Below are 24,012 nucleotides of genomic sequence, written 5' to 3' on the forward strand. Positions count from 1 at the left end.
AAGTCTCTACTAAGATCCCTTCTGGGGCTTAGGCAGTGCTCTATAGTAATATAAAGCTCTGGGACTAGCCAGGGGCAAGAACAAATTGGAGGTTATTTCTCACCTCAGCTATTTCTCTGCTGTAAGGTCACTTGGGGGAGTCACAATTCAAGGAGCGCCGATTTATCGTTCGCACAAACTATAATATAATTTCTTGGTAGTAGTTTTGTTGATCTTTTACTTTACGTAATTTCCAGAGCAGTTTTCTCTCTGCAGGCGTGTGAGGCGCCCGCACATAGTTATGGAGGGGTCCGGTCCGGCCACAGCCTCCCGCCCGGTCAAGCTGTCAGCGTCTGTGGTCCAGGACGGCCCATCGCTCGTCTCGGGCGCTGTGTGCTCCTGGGCCAGCTGTACAAATCTGCTAGTCGGCCTCACCAGGGTCTGCCATTATCTCTCCCACCTGCCTCTTTCTGGAGGCCCACTCACCGCGGGATGGTAATTTGCATTGCAGACCACCCTCAGCAGGTCCCGCTTCACGGAATTGCAGCACCTCCCGCTGCCCACAGGATCTGCCTGCTGCGGCTTCTGTTAGCCTCTTGTTAAAACTCTCTTCTCTTCAGTGCCAAACAACCTTCAACAGAGGGCAGCACACGCTTCACTCTGCAGGCTCAATACCCACGGCTCCCATTCACAGCCAAAGTCATCTAAAAGACAGTTAACACCCAGCTAGCAAACTTCATCGAAGCCAACAATATCCTGGACATCTCCCAATCCGGATTCCCGAGCAGCCACAGCACAGAGACCACCCTACTCACCACCACAAAAGACATCCGCTCCCTCCTCAACCAGGGCCAAAATGGCAGCCCTCATCCTCCTGGTCTTCTCAGCTGCCTTTGACACTGTCTCCCACCGCACACTAGCCTCCTGACTATACAACGCCGGCATCTGCTCACAGGCAGAACTCAGTGAGTCAGACTCCCGCCTTTCCTCTCCGAACCAACAGAGACCAGATGCCGAGTACACCAGGGATCATCCCTCAGCACCACCCTCTTCAATTTCTACATGGCCACCCTCGCAACCATCGTCATAAACCACGGGCTCAACATAGTCTTCTTAGCGGATGACACTCAGCTCATCCTCTCCCTCACCAAATAACCTAACATCACCAGGTACAACCTCCAAGAAGGGATGAAAGCCGTTGCCACCTGGATGAAGAGAAGCTGCCTGAAACTCAACTTCGAGAAAACAGAAGTCCTCATCCTTGGCCTCACCCCTTCAACCTGGGATGACACCTGGTGGCCCCCTGCCCTCAGAAACTCCCCCACCCTAAGGGACCATGCACAAAATCTCGGCATCATACTAGACTCAGTGCTCACAATGAACCTCCAGATCAACGCTGTATCCTCGTCATGCTTTAACACCCTCTGCATACTCCCAAAAACATTCAGATGGATCTCTCCTGAATCCAGAAAAAGGGTCACGCATGCCCTCGTAAGCAGAAAACTGGGCTACGGCTACGCTCTATATGCCGTAATCAACAAGAAACTACTTCACAAGCTCCAGACCATCCAGAATGCTGCAGCCAGATTAGCCCTAGACATACCCCGCCACCACCACATCACCCAAGACCTCCGCGATCTCCACTGGCTCCCCATCGAAACAAGGCCCTCCACAACATTGGACCAGCATACCTAAATGACTGCCTCTCCTTCCACGCAGCCAAGAGACACCTCTGATCAGCTGACCTCTTTCTGGCTACTGTCCTACGCATCCACAAGACCAGAGCGGGAGGGAAGTCCTTCTACACCTCTCAGCCAAGGCCTGGATCAACCTCCCCCTCCACACTGCCCCAGTTCAGGAAGGACCTCAAGACCTGGCTCTTCGGATGACCCCAGCACACTACAGAGCCCCCCCGCCTTTAGCGCCTTCAGACCCTCACTAGTGAGTAGCTGCGCTTTATAAACCACTGATTGATTGGCACTATTTTCACTTAGATCTTTAAAATTGCATATCTGTGGTTCTACTGATTGGATCTTTGTCATTTTGATCTCAAATAATTTAGGGCCAGATTTGGGCCTTTTACAAGCACTATAATGGCTTTTGTGATGCACCAGCCCTAATTTGTGAGTGAGTAACCTATTACCGACTCGCAAAATAGGGTTTGCGAGTCGCTATTAGGAGGGGCCTGCCAAGGGCGTCCCTTCCTGATCGCGAGTCGCAGGGAAATGTACAATTGTTTTTTGATTGGAATGTAGTTGTAAAACAATCACAGTTTACCACCTAATCAGGTAGGTGGTAAGCCAGTCGCAAACAGGAAATGGTCCCAGAGGACCTCCCACCCACTTTATGAATGATAGTTAAAACGATTTTAAGAGCAGGCAGTAAAAATAAACCTATACGTTTACTTTTTCTTTATGAAACACATCCCTTTCTTCTTTAAGGAAAAGGGGCTGCATTAGAAAAAAGATGCTTTATTTAAAAGCAAACACAGACATGTTGGTCTGCTGTCCCCACAATCAAAAAAGAGGGGAGATGGAGGGAATGGCTACGTTCACCCTCCAATGTACCTGTAGTTCACAAAAAAATCTGTAAATGTCAGATCCAAAAAACCTGAGTCCCCTCACTCACCCAGGGTTGCCCCAGGTTTCATGCTTCATCATTGGGGCCATCCCAAATAGCTGCTGTTTGGGGCGTGCTGCAACTTGCGGAATTACGCAGGAGCACTTTTTTTGTGGAAAAATGTGTAGTGCAGTGTTAGTGGAGTGGTGAAAGTGATGTTAAAAAGTACCTAGCTAGTGAGCTAATATTTTATTCTTGCTCCTAGTTAGTATGGATAAAAAGAGGGTTAAATAGTAGGGAAAAAAGTAACTATTATGTGTATACAGTCCCGAATATTCGGTCGACATGTTTCGAGGTATCCCCTAAACCTCCTCAGCACCACACGGGGACCAGCCCCATGCATGCTTCTCCTTGTGAAAACCTATAATAAAGTGAGGATGCACACCTAATTTGTGAGCACCCGATTTAAAATACATACGGTTTTGTCTTTGACTCATAGTATCTGTTCAGGGAATAAAACAGTATTGAAAAGTTAGCTCATAATGCCTGCCCACCTCTCACGTGGGCAGGTCCATACCCAATGAGGTAATCCGATCAATGTACTCCTCTATAGTTGGTGCCTTTAGAGATAATAATTAATTAGTGCTTTAATCTAATGTGACACAATCAAACACATCAGACGTCTCCTTTGTGAGAAAGCATAGTTAAATGCAGAAATATAACTTTAAAAACACTTGTGAAAAAATTAGACACCACATGACATACAACTTATAAACACATAATGTTTTCATAATTTTCAGGAACATACTTATGCTTTGGCAATACTATGCCTCATGGTCTGCCAGGGTAGAGGGGCTTGTAGTCATACCCTAAAGAGACACAGAGCATTGTAGTTAACTGTGCGCAAATGGAAGAAAAATAAGAAAACTACCAGCAAAGCATATTGCTGTGTCTGCCCATAACGTGGATGGGAGATGCTCAAAGAGAGAAGAAAATAGTGCTTTGAAATGTCCGGAAGGGCCTGTTGAGGAAAAAGAAACGTACTAAGTCAAAGCACACCTCCGTCTAATATCACCTATTGGCTCCCGGGCAGACCGCATCTTAGCGCGTCTGTCTCCTGGTGCAGTTTAAATAGGAATGAAAAAGACCAGTCATGCTTGTATACGAAGTTTGTCTAGACTGTATATGCTACAGCAGAACAAAGATGGCCACTCCTGTTGGCAATAATATTACCGAGTCGCAAAATAGGGTTTTGGAGTCGCTATTCGGAGGGGCCTGCCAAGGGCGTCCCTTCTAATCGCGAGTCACAGGGAAATGTACAATTGTTTTTTGATTGGAATGCAGTTGTAAAACAATCACAGTTTGCCACCTACTTCAGGTAGGTGGTAAGCCAGTCGCAAACAGGAAAGGGTCCCAGATGACCCCTCCCCTTTATGAATGATATCTAAAACGATCTTAAGAGCAGGCAGTAAAGATAAACCTGTACATTTCATTTTTTATTTTTGAAACACATCCCGTCCTTCTTTAAGGAAAAGGGGCTGCATTAAAAAAAACTTTGCTTTACTTAAAAGCAAACACAGACATGGTGGTCTGCTGTCCCCAGCAGGCCAACCCTGTGTTATTGCCCATTTCCAATGCATCACAAAGTGCGACCTGCCTCATATTGATGAGGCAGGACAATTGAGACCCCCTTGGGAATTGCTAATGTGTCTGGGACACATTAGTACATTTCATTCAGCGAGTCTCTAATTGCGAGTCACAAAAAATCACAAAATGAAATTGTCGTATATCTGCCCCTTAGTAAATGCTACTCTCCTTTTCTAAATTGCTGTGCAATTATTCTTGTGTTGTGCTTTCACTTTATTACGGTTTGAAGTGCTGCATAAATACTTTACACATTGGCTCTAACTTAAGCCTGACTGCTTTTGTGCCAAGCTACCAGAGGGGTAAGCTCTGGTTAATTTGGGGTTTACTTAGGTTTCACCCTGACAGAGATTGTGGTTGCTGCTTGAAAAGGGTTTATCCCTCCTCAACCAGTAACCCAATTTCTAACCATCACTAGAGCGAGGAGGGAGTGGGAGATAGGGGACAGATTACCAAACACTAGAACCCTGACCTCAGAGGGGACTGTATATCCTGTGTGGATAGTGGTAAAAATACAATGTTAATTTTTTGGGATAAAAGTGAGTACTTGGCTGGACAATAATTTATTGATGCACATATCGTGGGTTGTGAGCCCATGTCCATCCCTTGTGTCCACCCTCCTCCCCTCCGATGGAGCACTATACTGCTTGGACCACGCTATTACTGAGAGTCAAGTGCTGAAGGGGTACTTCTCCCAGTTGCTGTGGATCCATAGTAGGTTGCGTCCCAGGACATGAGAAGTAAAAGGCCTCAACCACCAAGGTTGGGCCCAGTGGCTCATGCTTGCCCCGTGGCCTTCTGAGCGGGGTTCTGATAGTGTTGTTAACCAAGTCATTGTCAGACTGACCTCAGTCCCTTTGTTCCCAAGGGAAGGAGCGAACTACATCTGTATAAGGTTATTCAGCCTGGCACTCACTTCGAGCTCATTCTCATTCTTGTACTGTCGTGTCCAGCACATGGGAGATAAAAGAGGCAATTGGAGATATTCTCCAATATGTTGGGACAAACTGTTTGTTTGCAGTAATGGAGAAAAATAAGCAGAAACCTCTACATTCTCTTTTGTTTTTTTGCTCACTATTTTCTTGCGTCACCTTCATGAGTTATAATTTCATAATGAAAAATCCTCTTATTTTTGGAGGAAGAGCAAAATCTAGAGCTTAGTCCATTGATGGAAATTCCATTTACTTCCAGATTTAGCACTTCCTCCAGAATTTTTCACACCTACTTAACTCTAAATCTCGATATTTTGTGCTCAGTCTTCTGTTTTGATGTTTTATCTCACAGGGTACGGGTGCAAAGCACAGCCAAGGAGAAAGAAAAGGGCTCTGGACTACCAAACCACAATCAACAACAAACGTGAGTAGAGTGGGGGAAAATAATATTTGATCTCAGGCTACCAACGCCTTTCCAGGACAGCGCTTGGTAAAAGGAAACTATTATCTTACCATGGTCCGAATCCTCTTCTTTATCGCATCCACGGCTTGATGTTTCCTCTTTCTTCTCTACCAATGGTGACCCCTCTTCTATAGTGGGAGGAAATTATGGGATTGCATTCACCAGTGAGCGTGCAAATCTGTGAAATGGAAATTTGAATGTATTGCAGGAATGATGCATTTATGTAGGCCACCTCACTGAAAAGGCATATTTCAGAGAACCACTCGCCACTAATATTCAAGTATGTCACCGCTTAAGCCTTGTGAGGGGTTCTTGTCTTTGTGGAGTCAAGCACAGGTGATGCACCAATGAGACTTGTGTTTATGCATGTATGCATATATGTGACTTATGGGTTTGAGCTCTTTCTGTAAGTGGATAAAGGAGGAATCCCGCTATATCTGTGGCTGTGGTGGTCTGACAATCATGATCTCAGTCCTCAAAGGTTCTCATCATTTGTCTTTATATATTCATTTTTTATGGCTTTACATATAGAAAACTTTTTTTGTTAAATTTGCACATTGCACACTTGCCCATCTCAGTCTAAGAAAGGTCTGTCAAATAAATTTTCACTTAGAATTTGACCCCACCTGTGATTTGCACATTGTGCTGCATCACATGGTCGGGAGTCGTTTTTATGCAATATGCAGTGCACACAGGCTGTTATTCGCTTACGACACAGCCAAACCTTAAACTGCATGTACAAATGGTGCAATCACACATTCTCTTACACGAATGAGCTCTTGTCAATGTGCACTTTCTGTACATGTGAATGAATATTATGTGTGGGAGAGCACCTTCGAGGACCTTCCTGTCACTATTGGGGCCCGTGTGGCTCAGATCGCTCCCTCAGACGCACTGCCTACTTCTGAAATGGTGCCGCGTCAAGCATCCTTAATGAGGCCCATGATGGACTCACGAAATGACCCCATGATACAGAGCAAAATAGGATGCTCTTCAGTCACAGGCAAGATTCAGGAGCCCTTGTGTTTAAGCTGTTCATTTGTTTTAGTTTTCATTTACATTTGATGCGCATGAAACCATCGCCTGCAGATATGTAAGGACTAATACTCTGTGGTATATGTCGGCCAGCTAAAATGAGCACAACAAGATAAAAGAAAGAAGTTCAAACTACGAACTGGGACACAGCCAGGTCTTCAGCAATTTCCTGAAGATCAACAAGGAGATTCATGTCACAGTTTCAGTGGAATGCATGACAGTCGGTCTGATGTGACAGGAAAGGGTCTGCAGCCCACAGAGTAACACCGCAATACTCAGTACTCGGAGGAGGAAGGATCCCTCTGATCTTAAACTGACATTGGGTTTGTGAGAAGAAAATCTCCCTGAGGGTTTGGATGTGGGTCATTCAAAGATTTATGATAAAGTCTTAAATCTTACTCTTTGGTTCACAGGGAGCCAAAGCAGTATATTCAGAGCTGGCGAGATATAGATCATTTTGCACCAGCTGAAGCCTACTTAAAGATATAGCTGGGGGATCCAGGTACAGGCCATTGCAATAATTGTGCCAGGCTGAGATAAAAACGCTCATAACAGGTATCCTTTGTTGGTTTGTAAACATACAGATTATGCATTTGAAAACCCTCAGCTGGTAAAGGCAACAGAGTTCACTTGATCCTCCATTAAAAGTGGTCGATCAAGCTTAACACTCCCTTTTTTGACATACAGGATGGGTGTTAGTTCTTTGGCCCAATGAAGCATGCCACAACATGTGATTCCACCTCAGTGGTGGCCGAATGGAGATATGATTTTCCTTTTCCCCCCAATTTAATTTCAAATGGCATCCCTTGATTCCCAACAAATTGCACCTCAGAACTTCCCCATCTACACTGTTAACAGGTGTGTTAGCGTTGTAAAGCCACCAGGCAGCATGCCACTAGCAGTTCTTAAGCTCATGCACAATGAGGGCTTGTTATTGCATTGTTTTGTGTTTCTGCTTCACCCCCTCTTGTTCTGCTCATCACTTACTGCCTTTTACCTCCTGAATGCCACAGTCGGAGAGTTCACTGATATCAAACTGAAACAGTGCTGCAAAAACGGCATGGCGCTCCTGCCCCCACACATGAAGCGCAGCTGTGAACAGAGGTCCGCCAGAGTCCCAGATGAGAAATGCAGAAGTGCCCTGCTGAAGTGCTGTGAATTTGCTGCAGAGCAGCGGAAGAAATATAGGAGGGTGACCTCTGGGCTGGGAAGAAGTAAGTATCCCTGCTTCTTTGTGACCTTGTTCATTTAATCTACTTGTGGTATGACTATCTACATCTTACCAACATATTGGGATATGTTAGCAGTCAATAATTGTACTGTGGCAGCACTATTAGAAAATATGTTCCTTTTCAGGGTGAAGCACTTGCCTATTAAATACCACTTACTATGTCTTTAAATGTGTATGTATATGTGCTTATATTCTCAGTGTATGAAAGAAACAACATTTCTCTAGTAGGGGATTTTCATGTATAGTCATACGCGTTGAATAGTCCCACCCGCCTGCGGGTCACCCGTAGCACTTTTCCCAATATATCTTCTTAAGTGCTGAAATTTGCCTTTCTTCAGGAAGGTCTTGAAAAGTCACTTAAAAAAGTCATAATTCAGCCAATAGGATTAGGCTACAGTGGACAAAATTCTCAATGTTGATGGAACAAAAGGGGACTATCCAAGGAAATAGGCGCTTAATGCATGAACAACTTTGTAAGGTCACAGAAGAAATCCTGCACAAACCCTTTTTCTATAAGAGAGTAGGATGAAGACATGCAGGGCAATATAGCCCATAGGCTGCCATTTTTAGGAAACAAAAAGGAGAATGTGCCTTTAAGAACTGTGTGACCTCCAATATCGCATCATGCTCAGCCAGCGGCAATTACCACAATTCTTTTTTCTGTCTCCTGCTGACAGGACACTTGGAACATTGAACTCGACCTTTTGAGGTGTTTTCTCCAAAATGTATACTTAAATATCAGTGATTTTTGCTTCACTTGACATCTTTTGTCTTCACCTATTGAGTTTTGTATATTTTTGACAGGAATAGAGGTATTTTTGTGTTTAAAACGCCTTCTTTATTTGACAGGCGTCCTTGCTGTGGCAGGAAAAAGGCCAAAACAGACACCCATGAGGTCTGTATTACCTGCCTGCCTTCTTCACATCTACCTGTCTACTGTGACATTTGCAAAACCTTCTCCAGGCAAAACCTACGTGACAGGGAGAAAATTCACCTTCAAGGACAAGATGAAAGAAGACTCAAGCAAGAAGCCAGAGGGACCTCTGAGCGAGGGGAAGGTAACTCTTCATCGTGGAAGGTCGGAGAGATGTTTTTCAGGAAGAAAGCGCTTTCGGTCCCAGTCGACGTCGAGGCGGATGATGTCGAGAGGAGGTTCGCCGTCGACATGCTTACCGTCAATGACTGGCTCGCCGCCGTATAAACGTCAACGCTCGACGTCAAGATACATCATTAAAGCTTGACGCTTAGCTGCGTATTCAGAACATGCCATTTTCGGGTTCCATTCTGTTCGCCTCACATGCTGATGACGAAATGGTAAGGATGAAGACGGAGATGGATACTTTAAAAGCAATAGGGCTTCAGAAATCTAAGTACCAGCGCCGGTCGTTCCGACCCTACCAGAGTTGTGTCTCGTCACAGAGGGTTCAAAACCCTCAATTGCAGACTGGGAGATCACAGCAGTACCAAAGGTCCTGCCACCTTCAGCGCAAGCAGCAGACGTGCGGCACAACAACCTAACCAAAGGGGGCCGACAACCAACATCATCAAATCCCTGAACCCATCCTTACCCCTCTTCCATTTACCCACTCCACTAGGGGGAAGCATTTTACATTACCTGACAGAGTGGCAATGCATAATGACAGATGCCTGGGTCTTGAATATTGTCAAACATGGGTATTGTATCAGATTTACTGCCCCACCACAATCCATTCCACCAAAGTCATCCGCTTCCACCTCGAGCTTCTAAAGGAGCAAGTCAACAGTCTATGTCAAAAGAAAGCAGTGGAATCTGTCTCCCGAAGTCAATAGGGACAGGGCATTTACTCCAGGTACTTCCTTGTGCCAAAGAAGGGCAAACAAGAGTTAAGACCCATTCTCGACCTTTGGATTGACAACCAATGGATTAGAAAGGAAAGGTTCAGGCTGCTGGCTTTAAACCAAATGTACAGTCAGCTTCACCAGGGAGACTGCCTTTCCTCCATCAATCTGCACAATGCCTATTTTTATATTGCCATCGCAAAGAAGCATCGGAAGTTGACCACTACTAATATGCAATCCTACAATTTGGCCAACACCCAGGATGTTCTCCAAATGCATGGCTGTGGTGGCAGCACATCTTCAAAAGCACCAGATCTTTGTCTACCCTTACATGGACGACTGGCTTATCAAGGCATCAACCTTCCGAGAAGCCCAACTACATTTCAAATGGACTTGCAAACTCCTCCATTGGTTGGGTCTCAAAGTCAATTTTCTTGAGTCCCCGTCAACACCAGTCCAGAAGTTGCACTACTCCGGCAATACCATTCACATACTGCCTGCAAGGGTGTGTCCTTCGAAGGAATGACGCTTATCCTTTCCCCAGAAATGTCACACTCTCCAACGAATGTCCCATCCAACAATCTGCAAAGTCTCCTCACTTCACGGCTTGATGGCCTCCTGCATCTTTCTGACTCCCAGCACTCGCCTTCACATGGGCCCTCTCCAGGAGTGTCTGGAGGACCAGTGGGACCAGTTGCAGGAAACTGGGAAGACAGACCCAACCTATCCCTTCATGCCATCAGGTCACTCAATTGGTGGTGTTTCCCAAGCAATCTCCTGCAGGACATTCCATTTCACCAACATGAGCCAAGACAGACCATCATCTTCTCTGCTTGAGTGGGGAGCCCACATGGGTCACCTGCAAATACAAGGCTCAACAATCTCCTCGAACACCGCGCAGTACATCTGGAACTTGAGGCATTTCAGCCGTCGTTCCCGACCAACACCCTGCTTGTTCAGTACACCCACCATGTACTACCTGAACAAGCAGGTGGCGCAAGGTCCACAGCCCTCTCACAAGGGTCATAGACGATCTGCCACTGATTCCTCAACAGGATTATGAAGGTAACAGCTATTCCCCTACCAGGTGTTCAGAATGTCCAAGCAGATGCGCTCAGCAGGGCTCTCAACTAAAACCAAGAGTGGGTGTTGAACGAAGATTTCGTGCAAGATATCTTCCGCTTGTGGGGAACGCCTTCTACAGACCTTTTCACCACAGCGGAAGACAAAAAATCCTGCAACTTCGCCGTCAGGTTTTACCATCTAAGGTCATTGGGTAATACTCTATGGAATGTCTGGTCCGATAAGTTTCTTTACGCTTTTCTACACCAATTCCTCTGATCCCAGAAGTCCTGCTCAAGCTTTCAACCATGACAGCCAAGATGATACTCATCGCACCAGAGTGAGCGAGACATTTGTGGTTCCCAGACCTTCTTCACCGGTTACTCCGTCCACATTTCAGGCTGCCATGCAGACTAGACCTTCTAACAAAGTTCGAAGGACAACTGTTACACCCCAACCTCTCCTCCTTGAAATTGGCAGCATGGCTCCTGAGATAGTGCAGGACTGTACGGAGATTCTAAACGAGGAGAAGTGGCTATCTACTCGATCTGCGAATGCCTTCAAATGAAGAAGATTTTGAATCTGGTGTTCATCCAGACAGATTGCGCCTACATCTTGCCGGGAGGATGGGAGTATCCCATATTTATTGCACCTTGCTAAATTTGGCTTACAATTTTCTTCCATCACAATCTACCTGGATGCACTCACGGCAGACAGGAAAAGTCTTACTGCACTTCCGTGGCGTTGCGGCACACAACGCCGTGATGCGATGAAGATTCGGTACAATGCGACAAAGATAGCATCTTCTTCTTGATGTGGCACGATGCATGCACGCCCGACGGCCGTGCAGCGACTCAACGATACTTCTGAGCCACGACAGACCCTGCAACACGCTTCCTGGTGATGCGGCGGCGTCTGATGCGATGTCGATCCTCTTCTCCGGAGATGCAAATAGCTTCGGCAACGATGCGACAGCCCTGCGATGACTCAACGATTCTTCTGAGCCGCCACAGGCCCTGCAACACGCTTCCCGGTGATGTGGTGGCGTCTGATGCGACGTCGATCCTCTTCTCCGGCGGTGCGAGTTGCTTCGGCGGCCCTGCGGTGACTCAGCGATTTTTCTGAGCCACGACAGGCCCTGCGACAGGCTTCCCGGTGATGCGGCGGCATCTGATGCGACGTCGATCCTCTTCTCCGCTGATGTGAGGCCCTTCGGCAATGATGCGTCAACTGCAGCGGTGGCGACATGCTTCTCCGTTGATGCGGTGGCGTCTGATGCGACGTCGATCCTCTTCTTCGGCGATGCGATGACAGCGGCTGCGACACACTTCTTCTTGAGTCGCGCTTCCAGCTCCTTGCGACACACAGTCCTTCAGAAAGCCTCGCACAGCAGCAGGCACTTCCAAAAGAACTCTTGGGGAGCTGGTGGGTGAAGTCTGTTGTCCCTGACACTTCAGCAGGAGGCAAGCTCTCTCTCAAGCCCTTGGAGATCCTTTACAAGTTGATGAAAGTACACACAAAGTTCCTCTCTCCTTTCTTTGGCAGTTTAGGCAACCACTGCAGGCCAATCCCCCAAGTAGCACTTCATCGTAGGGAGAGTCACTCCTCAGTCTCTCTGGTTCCTCTCCTCAGTAAAGGTTTCTTCTTGTTTCCCAAAGTGATCTAAAGTTCTTGGGTTTGGGTCCCAATATTTATACTCAGTTTCTCTTTGTTCTCTGAAGGTAGAGAGGCCTTTGCCTAGTCCTAACCAGTTCTGGGCAGTCCTGGAGCACTTTGTTAACATGACTACTTCTTTCCTTTCACAGTGCAGGGCATAGACATCAGACGCACCACAGGAGGTGGAGCCAGCATTGTGGAGGGAAGGCACAGCCCTATTCAGGTCCCAGGTGCAACTCCTCCCACCCATCTACATGCAGATCTTTCTATTCAGCCCTGTGCTGACTCACCCTGTCTCCTGGAATCCCCCAGCCTCTGTCACTCAAACTCCAGACAAGGAAGGCACAATCTAGCAGAGGCAGGCTTGGATAGTTAGACCAGAAAATACCTACTTTTTAAAAGTGGTATTTTCAAACACAGAATGTTAAAAGCAACTTCACTAAAAGATGCATTTTTATCATTCTGAGTTCAGGCATACTAAACTCGAATTTCTACCTAGTTCCCTGAGTCAGTTAGGATTATAAGATGTAATAATCAATCTGCCCATTCTTGCCTATGGGGAACAGTTAGCCTTGCAATAGTGAAAAACGAAAATGGCTTTAATTCACTGTTAGGACATGCCACACACACCAGGGCATGTCCTACCTTATACTTACAATGCACTCTGCCCTTGGACCTACCATAGGGGTGTCTGATATGAAGAAAAGGGAAGGTTTAGGGACAAGCAAGTGGGTGCACTTGCCCAGTCAGCATGGCAGTACCAGACTGCACACAGGCTCTGCGATGGCAGACCTGAGACACACTTTTACAGTCTGCCTCTGTGGGTGGCACAACCAGTGCTGCAAGCCCACCAGCAGCATTTGGTTTACAAGCCCCGAACACTACAGGTACACTGTACTAGGGTCTGACAGGTAAACCAAACTAGCCAATCATTTAATCATTAATCCATACCTCAATTTACCATAGGGAGCACTTGCACTATGGCACTGGACAACAGTGGCACAGTGCCCAAAGCATCTATAACCAGCAAAAAAACACATGAGGCAATAGCAAAAAATGGAAGGGAGACCCACGCTAATGGTGCCACGTCTAACAGTGTTCATGAGCCATACACAATCTTCCATTCTTCTGAAGTAGTGTTGAGGACCCATCCCAAGTTCCTCCCTAAAGTTACGTTCACGTAAATCAGACTATATTTCCCACTTTCTTTTTCCAAATCCATCCAGTTCAGCAGAGAGTGCCTTTCACTCTCTGGATGTAAATAGGGTTTTAAAGTTTTATCTAGGCTAAACCAAATCTATTTGCAAATCACAAAAATTGTACCTCAATTCTGGTCCAGTTCACACAGGTATGGCTACCTCCGAACAGTCATTTTCCAGGTGGATTGTCTCTTGCACCCTATTCTGGTATCAATTAGCTAATAAGACTGTTGATAGCACACCCAAAGCACACTCCACTATGGGCAAGGCAGCCACTACCGCCTTGATGAGAAATATTCCCTTGGCAGATATTTGCAAAGCTGCTACATGAGGTCAGTCCACACATTCACTAGGCATTACCGTCTTGACTGATGCTAAAACAGATGCTCAAGTGGGACAGGCATCCCTCAGAAATCTATTTGCTTCGCTATCTATCTTGCTATTGTTGTTGTTTACTCCACCGCCTCAGGGGGGATGGGCTTGCTAATCTATTAATGCTTATGACTATACATGGAAATCACCTACGAGAGAAGGTGTCATTTGTTAGCTGTAACTCCAGTTCTCTCGTAGGGGTTTTTCCATGATAGTCATTAGTATCCCTCCCTCCATCCCGGTTGATTAGACAGACACGTTCATGCTCTGCTATTATTCAGCTAGTGTACCCTACAAAAAGAACCGAGGTAACTACCTCTGGCTGAGCATGATGGGATATTGGAATATCCTTGATGAAGTCTTAGGGATACCCGCCAAAAAAAGAAACATGTGTTGGTGAAAGTTCAAAGGAGATCATAAAGAAGGGGTCAAAGCACCCACAAATAATTCTACAAGTCAGGAAAAATATGTCTTTTTTTGTTTTTCAAACTGAATACTTTACTTACATATGATACAAATTACGTGTGTCTCATAGTGATAATTATATCTGAATTAGGTTTGTGAATAATCCCTTTGGTGATTCTCTCATGTATTTGGTGTGGTAGCTTAAATTAAATGAAAATCAACAAGTGCCAAATGCTAAATAATCTGTATGGCCTTAATTTAGGCAATAGTGTTTGTATCCTGCATCTTGTATGTGTTATCTCAAGGGGACTGCACTTTGTGATTCCCATTCTTTATGAATAAGGATTTGTGCAGCCTTTATCCTCATAAATGTTCAGATGATGTCCTATATTTGACAGGCCATTCTATAATTTTTTATTTCTTATTTTTTTTCAAACACCTTTATTGAAAAAGAATTGCACTTCAAGGTTACAGTATATGCAGCCGGAGGGTCCGCAATCAAAGAGGAGAACTGTTTCATACATCAAATGAGACATCATATACACAAAGCTCATTACAATGGACAGAAAGAGAGATTCTAAGGTGAAGCAGGGGGAGCGGGTGAGAACGCCCGGGAGAAGCCCAACGCAGATGGAAGAGGGTTCAGGGGACCAGAGGAGTATGTGAGTGGGGAGGCAGCATCTCATGGGCAAACTCCGGCGGCCTACGCGGGCGGAGTGCCGGCAGGGAGCGCAGGAGAGGCCGCAGAGTGCAGGGAGTCCTTACGCTGGAGATAGGAGACAAGGGGACCCCAAATATCAATCGGGCGGGAAGTGGCCGGCATTATGTCCCAGAATTCGGACAAAAGTGTTTGACAGCGCGCAGCGTCCTCGTGCCAAGTGGTAACCTTTGTCGCAGACTTTCGACCCCAACACATGGAAACCCCTGCGCCGTGCGGGAACAAGAGGCATCGCAGTCAGCCAACGTGTAGTATCTGGGTAGAGTTTCACAAAGCCTAGGAGGCAAAGCAGAGGGTCCGGCTGGACCAGCGCGGAGGTGATCTCAGTAACAGCGGCGCACACCTTGCGCCAGTATGTTGAGACTTTGGGGCACAGCCAGGCAAGGTGGGAGAAGTCTGCCGCTGGAGCAGAGCCGCACAATTATCTGTCGCTGGGGGCGAGGCCCATTTTGTGCAGCTGAGTGGGGGAGCGGTACAGTCTATGCAAATATTATATTATATATATCTTGGTGACCAACTTGTGGCGGGAGAGGGATGTGTAGAGAAAATTGAGGGCGGCCATCGAGGGGAGGGCTGAGGAAACATGAAATGAAGCTCCCTGCAGAGAGCCCTGAGTTGATAATAAAGCAGAGTGTTCATGGGGACGTGAGAGAAAAGAAATTGTTTCTAGGGTAGAGGTCCGACACCATGGAGAGTCCCAAACAGGTCGCGTGTTTGACCATTCCGGCCGTCTGTAGAGGGGGGGAATGTCGGGTTATGTGCAATGGGCATGGCATTTGCGGAGAGCATGCTTGAGCCAGAATATCTCCGGAACCCATCCCAGGCCCATCGCAAAGTCTCCACTGTGTTGCCGCTCAGGGGCTTCATTGGGGCAAAAAGAGCGGTCAGGAGCGGCCAGGGGGCAGCGAGGTTAGCCTCCACCGCGACGTGAGGTTGGAAAGGAGTCGTATGGAGCCAGAAGTGGAGGAAGCTGGCTTGGGCACTGAGGGCGTATAGTTTAAAATCCGGGGCTCCCAGTCCACCACGCGACACTGGGAGGGTGAGTATATTATATGCGATTCTAGGCTGACGACCGGCCCAGACAAGGGTAATGATAAGGGAGCGGAGTCTGCGGAAGAAGTGCACTGTTAGGGGAAGGGGACATTCACGAATAAATACAGAACCTTCAGGAGCACCACCATCTTGACGATGGCTATGCGGCCCGCCAGAGACAGGGGCAACCGTCACCAGAGTTGGATCTTAGACTCAAGCCAATCTACAGCGCGGCCGAAATTGGCCTTCCAGAGTTCGTTCACGTCTCTGCTGAGCCAAATACCTAGATATCTAGTAGGTCCCAATGCCCATACAAAAGGGTAATCCGGATTGAAGGGGACAGTAGCATCCATGAGGGGAAAAAGAATGGACTTGTCCCAGTTGACCTGGATGCCAGAAAGGCCCCCGAAACGTACCACCTCGCGGACCATAAGGCCGAGATTCTCCTGGGGATTGCGGACATAGAGTGTGACGTCGTCCACATACATGGAGAAGGCAAGAGCTCGGGCCGCAAAACCGAGACCTCTGTGGGTGTGGTGTTGTCTGAGCCTGGCAGCGAGGGGCTCCATGGGCAGCCCATTCTATAATTAACAGCATAACCAATGGTTCATGGTTGATCGCTCTCTTGGTTTATTTTTCCTTGTATTTATTTATATTCTATTATTTGGCAACACATACATACCTTTAACAACACCCATTGTTTGCATTTTTTGCACCTTTTGTTTAATTATTAATTGCTACTTTCATCACAGATACGATTTTAGAAAATTCACATGAGTGTTATTAAATCAACAATATTCGTCTTACAGTGCTCAGCAGTTCAAGGATGCTAACACTTTGACCCCAGATTGAACCACACATATATATAATTTATTCATAGCAACATTGATTACTTGTCTAGCAAGTACCAAGGTAAGGTAAGCTATTTCATCATATAGTCAGTGGCTGGTTGCAGTGGAGGGTCCCTAGCATCCATTCTGGGAAGACCAAGCTAAGGGTAGGACCTTTGTGTAGCTGGTGTTCCATACAACAAGATACCACAGATGCTTTTCGAAAGAGGTAGCGTGAGGAAAAATCCAAAGCGGAATACTTCCAAACTGACATGAGCATCAATAACAGCGACACATAAATGGATTGATTTATAACATACATTACGATAAGGTCCCCTCGCACTTTCATCCCATTATATCAAAACAAATTTAGCTAAGGGTTGACAGGATCACATGTAATAACTTCATTAACTAAACCTTCTAACCTGATCTTGACATATTGTATCTTTCAGTTTATACACCCTACACCTAAGAAGCTCCTTTTTCCCATTTGCGTAAGACTCTAGAATGGGTAACTGAACATAGGTAGTCAGATAATTAAGTCCTTGACCACCAAGGACACTGTGCGCCATGTCCAGGATGATGATCTATAACAAGCTGGTGTCATTAAGGCCCCAAAAGGCAGTCATCAAATCAGGTCTCTGAAGAATCTGTAATCAGAACAGTAGTCAGAGCAGAGGAACTAGAGGTAAAAAAGGAGGCTTAAATGAGAGCACCAAAAACATTGACGAAAGCATAAACCTATCGAAAAATGAATACTAAAATGTTGCAATGCTCCAAGTCTAGAACTGACCTTTTGTAGCGACAAAGCATCCATAGGTGAATGAATGACTGGGTGAAATAAAATGCACTGTTTCCCTGAACAAGGTGTCCTTACTCTGGGGAACTATTGTTTATATTTACCACTCTTTTTTATTTTTTAAAATGTAATTTTCATTTGTGCAAAGGAGATCAACATAATTTATACAAAATTTAACAGTAAGGCAATACTAATTCATATATAGGAGTTCATATCATAGATGTTGTAACAAAACATACATCTAAAACAGTACCTATAAAATACAATGAAAGAAAGATATAGAAATATATGGAAAATACATTAGTCTTTTATCATTCTATGCCAAACAACATTGAACATCAGAAGCGATCGTATGCCTCTACTTTGAGCCAGATCCCTTTCTCTCTGAAAGATCTCCACCACAATAGCCCACCATTCTGCAGTGCTGCTTGGTTTTGGAGATATCCAGGCCCTTGAGATTGCTAATCTGGCAGTAACTAAATTCAGCCTTATACCCCAACATAATCTCCTGCGTAGTGAAAACCAAGTCTAAGCCGAGGTGAGCTTTACAGACTTGTCTGATTCCCTGCCAGAATGGCAATAGCAATGGGCATGCAACAAACATATGCAAAATATGAGCAGCATATAGTCTACATTTTGGACCATACACTTTGTTACTCAGATGTCGTCTACTTTGCCCCCCCAACTGGCTAATTTTTCCGAGGTATAGTATAGCATGCATATTGTCCGAAACTGCTGAAGCTTTAAGTTAGTTGACCAAACAGCTTCTTTTAGCGTTATAAGGGCGTCATTTATTGCCATAGAAGTGACTTCTGTTTCTAACACCCTGCTCCATTTTGAAGCTAACTGTAAGCATGGATCAATCCTCTCCTGAAACAAATATTGATATGCTTTACGAACTGCATGCTTCTGAGGTGTCTCTTGCAAACATGTTCATATATCATATGTCCCTACAGATCACACCCCCTTTGATCTCATGGTAAAGTCTCTAAATTGTAAATATTTATAATGATATTGGTGTGGGAGTGCATATGCATTTTGTAGGCTTTGGAAAGTTTTAAAGCCATTAAAACCGCTGGAACATCTTCGTGTTCCGGTGAGAGACAAAGGTTGTGGGAATTTAGCTCCATACTGGGGGCATTTTTTGAATGGAGTCCTTTCCAGTAGCTGAAGGCCCGAATGTCATCGATAGGCCCCGCAGCCCGTGTCGACAAGTGGAATCGAGTATTTGAGTTAGCGTGTCGAAAGGCACGTAAACAAAAACAATACCGTCGAGTTTGCGATGGTTTGCGCGTCAAAAAGGTTTGGAAACACGGTACCGAATCAGAGCGCTGAAGTTACATCCAAACCCGATGGCAGAAAAAAACAATCTGAGGATGGAGTCGATGCCCGTGGGCACTCTCGTCCAAGGGAGGAGTCACCTATCTCGTGACTACAAAATACTTCTTCCAAGACAACAGCAAGGTGCAAGCATCCGAGCCCAACACCAGATGGCGATCTATGCAAAAGTGTGATATTCTGCAGCTCTACATGCCAAGAACAGATGCATACTGGTAAGTAGCATTTTCCTTAATCGATAAGCTATCAGCCCTGGCCTGTGTATAATACTCCTGCGCTTCTTCTCTTTGGGCTTGTAATGCTTGCAGGATCACCACGACAGAAGATTCAGCTAAGCCAGCAGTTAAAGCAGTTAAGTCGCCTTTACCCACATTAGCGAGGGTAGTTGGAGGAACAAAACCAGCCACCGCATTTTTCGAGCCACTGTTTGCAGTCGGCTCCTTATCAGTAGAAGCAGTTAATTCTTTACTAGGTCCTTGAAACGTGCGTCTTAGATCATTATCCATACCTGGGCCAGAGCCAGAGAGTCCCGATATCAAGTTTTTCACTTCGCCCTTTGCCGTAACCCACTTTCGGAGGGGACTGCTGTCTGTGACAAGTTTGCCAGCAATAATCTTGTGATCGTGTGTGTCACATTATTTGTCAACACCTTTTTTGTATCATCTTTCAGACTTAGTTTTAGCATTGTCCTTCTTCCGGCCAAGTGGTGAACTAGTTGATCCAGAATGCGAAGCCACATCATCTAGCAGAGAGTAGATTGGGTTAGTATTAGCAATGTTCAAGCTATCGTTAGTAATACAGCTATAGAGATCAGCAATGATAGTTGGGGGGGTTGAAGGGGCTATTGCCTGTTCTTGCCGGTGAATGAGAGGATCTTTATCACCAGATTTGCCCAATCCATCCGTACCAGTGCCGTCGTCCTCCTGCGCTTTTCATCTAAACCCCCCAGGTTGGGGTCAGGTTGCAATTTAAATATCCCCTTGGCAAGTGCCTTGTAGTGCTAGATTTAGCTGAGTAGTGCCTAATTGTTCAGCCTCATCTACTCCAGTTTGTTCTTCCAACAGCTCAAATGCTGCCCACTTCAGTTGTATTCCCCGAGACCAGATTTATTGTATCACCCATTGGCCCGATTCAGGGCCTAGTGTGCTCACCCTCTCCCATATATTTACCAAACAATGCACTTAAAATTAAATAGATTATAATATTTCATTAATGTCTTCGGTGCTTCTGATGTCCCCTTTTGGCCTCATAGTTCAGATAACTATAACTCGCGCGCCCGCAATCCTGCTCATGACGTCACATATTACATCACTCATGACATGGTCAGTGGCATCACTCATGGTTTTTTACGAGTGAAATATCCACCTAACTATAACATGTGTGAAACCTATGGTTTTTTGAGTGAATTTGCAAGGTTTTTTAAATGCTAATTCCTAACTATAACGTGTGTGAAACCTATGGTTTTTTCAGTGAATTTGTACGGTTTTTTAAATGCTAAGTTATGTATGTATTATATTTATTTTACAATAAACTACGTATTCATTTTTTTTTGGTTTTTCACCGTGCACGCACGGTGCGCGCACCCCCGCGATTTAAAAAAAAAAAAAAAAAAAAAAAAAAATTCTGCCTTCGGGGTCCTTCAGGGACCCACTGACAAAGGCAAGGGGGTCAGGAACTCTCTACCCTGCCCCCTTTTCACGTTCGCCACCTTCCTTTTTCACTCTCGCACTGAAAACAAACAAAATGGCGGCCAACACTTCCTGATTTCGACCGATTCGAACGTTGACTAACATGTAACCACCAATCAGAATTACGCTCACGCACGTTAGGATGCTCGCATGGTGCACGCACGGTGCGCGGCTATATGTATGTGCTTTTAACTGCAATTTTCTCAGGAACTACTGAACAGATTGACTACATACATGCAAAAGGCACATCTCTGACCTGAGGACTACCTCTCTGCCAAATTTCAAGTAATTCTGTTCAGCCGTTCGGGCTATACCTTCGGCTAAAGGTCCTATGGGAAAATGCATGGGGAAAACGTGTTTTGGGACCCCCCTTTTTTCTCGGCCCCCGCTTGACGAATCCCCCCGAGACTTTTAGGGTAGGAGCTGAGCGGAGCGCCCCATTAGTTTTGAAAATTTCGCGAAGATTCGTCAACCGGCGCCAAAGTTATTCAAAATAGAATTTTCAGATTTCCTATGGAAACACGGTCCTAACTATAACTATCTACTGGCGACCGCCAGTAGATAATATATTTATATATATATATATATGGTTTTTTTTTTTTTGTTTTTTTTTTTACAGCAAATGACACTTGCACTCAGGAACCTTGCAAATATTTATTCTTTAACAGAGTTCCCTTCTGTTACACCGACGCGTTTCAGCCATGTCGGCCTTGTTCACGGTAGGTGACACCATTTCCTGTTACAATTTAAAGCATTTCCTATGTAACGTATTACGCCCCATAGAATTCTGGGAGCTGTAGTTTTTTACATTTCTTCAAAAAATTAGTAGTTTTGGTTAATCACCTCGTAACAGTAAAAGTCAAATAAATTCAATTTCCCAAAGCAGCAATAAGGCATTTGGACAGATGTCTACTATTATAACAATATCGATTAAATGAGGGTAGATTCCACGATGTATAGTAAAGTAAATGATACTAATCAAAGCATGGTATTTACACTGCATGCATACTAAGTGTTCCAATTCTATAGTAGCCAGTTATAGGACATTTACAATGGTAACATTTCAGCAAATTAACCAAGGGTGTATTCAATAGACCGGCATTAGTGGCCAGTTTAAGTTAGCACGGTGTATCTAAGATTTTCCGAACTCGGGGAAGAGGCAGGGGCAGAGGACGAGGCAGAGGGTATGGAAGAGGCAATTTAAAGTCTTTAGAAGCCTCAGGAAAACCCGGAGATCCAAACGAAAAAAGGTATGGTCTCAGAAATCGCACAAAGAAGAACTAGCTATCGAAAACCTAATAGTGAACTTATCACACTACACACTAACGGAAACCGAACAAAAAATCCTCAATAAAGGCCTATCGTTCTGCCCTGAAAAGCACTTTGATTACACTACCACCAAAATCGACATATACAAATATGTCCGGAAACTAAAACTAGCAAAAATACATGCATCAAGGAAATCGAATATTACACACCCAGGGGATGCAAGTAGTAAAATTGATTCCTGGCTGCTGGCTTGGCCCAACACTCGCACCCGCTGCTGAGCGATCCGTACCTAAGCCGCATTGCAGTGCATATATATATATGTATGTATTTTTTTCACTTCAATTATATTTAGATTTCACTCATACAAAACCAGTGAAATTCATCGGATATAGTTACCTGAACTAACTATAACTTACTTCCCTGAAATGCACTGCCTCTGACCTCACATATTACATCACTCATGACATGGTCAGTGACAACATTTGATGACATCTCAAATGACATCACTGATGACATCATCCAGTGAGAGTAAGTGTGTTTAAGAGTTTATGGGTGTTAAAGATATGTACTAACCTACTACAAAAGTTAGATTACTATACTAGCTGTACTAGAAATAAGTGTGTGATCTGAGTGGGTGTGTGATTGTCTGTATCTGTGTGTGAGTTGCTGAATGGACGTGCAACCGCATGTATAAGGGACTATGGGTGAGTGAATGTATTTCTGACTAGGTCTGTAGGTGAGTGAGTAGTTGTGTCAGTGGTAGTATTGGTGTGTGAGTTGGTATGTGAGTGGTTGCATAGGTGTGTAAGTGAGTGCTTTTGTTCATGAGGGAGTGGCTGTATAGGTGTGTGTGGGTGTGTGAGTGGCTGTATTTGTGTAAAACTAGGTATGTGAGTTGCTGTGTGTGTGAGTAAGTGGGTGTGTGAGTGAGTGACTACGTTGCTGGGTGAGTGAGTGTGTCAGTGGCTGCATCAGTGTGTGAATGCATGCATGAGTGAATGTATGGCTAAAAAGTAGATTTTCTAAGTAGGTCTTAAGGTTTTCTGAGTGGATGTGTTAGTGGTTGTATGAATGTGTGAGTAGGTATCTGATTGGTTGTATGGGTGAGTGAGTGAGTGTATGACTGGTTTTCTAGGTGTCTCTGTATGGAGGTGTGAATGGGTGTGTGAGTGGCTGTATTGGTGTATAAGTAAATAGCTGTGTGGGTGAGTGAGTGGGTTTGTGAATGACTTTGGTGGTGAGTGAGTGGGTGTTTCACTGCCTGGGTGGGTGAGTGAGTGGATATTTGAGTGACTGTATGGGTGAGTGAGTGGTTGTCTGAATGTCTGTATGAATGACTGACTGTGTGTGTAAGTGGTCGCATTGGAGAGTGAATGTCTGTGTGAATGACTATAGGTGAGTGAGCACATACCTGAGTGTTTGTATGGAAGTGTGAATGGGTATGTAATCAGTTATGTCATCAGTGATGTCACTGAACATGTCATGAGTGATGCAATATATGAGGTCTTAAACAGTGCATTGCGGGGGAATACGTTATAGTTAGCTAAGGTAACTATAACTGCTGAATTTCACTGGTTTTGTACAAGTGAAATCTTAGCCTAATTATAACACCCCTGTAACATTTGTTTTTTTCAGTGAATTTCTATAGTTTTTTAAAATCAATTTCCAAATTATAATACCCTGTAACCTTTTAATTTTTCAGTGAATTTCTAAGGTTTTAAATTCTATTTCCTAACAATAATATCCCTGTAACCTCTGTATGAGTACACGCATGACTCTGAGTGGGTCTGAGAGTGATTGTATGAACCTCTTAGTGGGTGTGTGAGGTACTGCACAAGTCTATGAGTGGGTCTGTTAGTGAGTGCATGACTCTATGAGTCTATGAGTGAGTGCATGAATCTCTGTGGGTCTGTAAGTGGGTGTGTGAGTCTCTGAGTGGGTCTGTGAGTGGGTGCATGAACGTCTAAATGAGTCTTGAGTGGA

At 45.0% G+C, this 24,012-nt stretch overlaps 1 protein-coding gene across 1 annotated transcript in view; it reads left to right on the forward strand.

The window, feature by feature from the left end:
• The window catches only part of LOC146869469 (complement C4-like), a 520,274-nt gene that overhangs the window by 279,652 nt on the left and 216,610 nt on the right, over positions 1–24,012 (forward strand). The window contains exons 16-17 of the mRNA XM_085599862.1: positions 5,467–5,538; positions 7,626–7,826. Of these exons, the coding sequence (XP_085455988.1) occupies positions 5,467–5,538; positions 7,626–7,826 (273 nt within the window). The remainder of the gene's footprint in view (positions 1–5,466; positions 5,539–7,625; positions 7,827–24,012) is intronic.

Source organism: Triturus cristatus, chromosome 1_1 (genome assembly GCF_964204655.1).
Source record: "Triturus cristatus chromosome 1_1, aTriCri1.1, whole genome shotgun sequence".
In the NCBI taxonomy this organism is placed as follows: domain Eukaryota; kingdom Metazoa; phylum Chordata; class Amphibia; order Caudata; family Salamandridae; genus Triturus; species Triturus cristatus.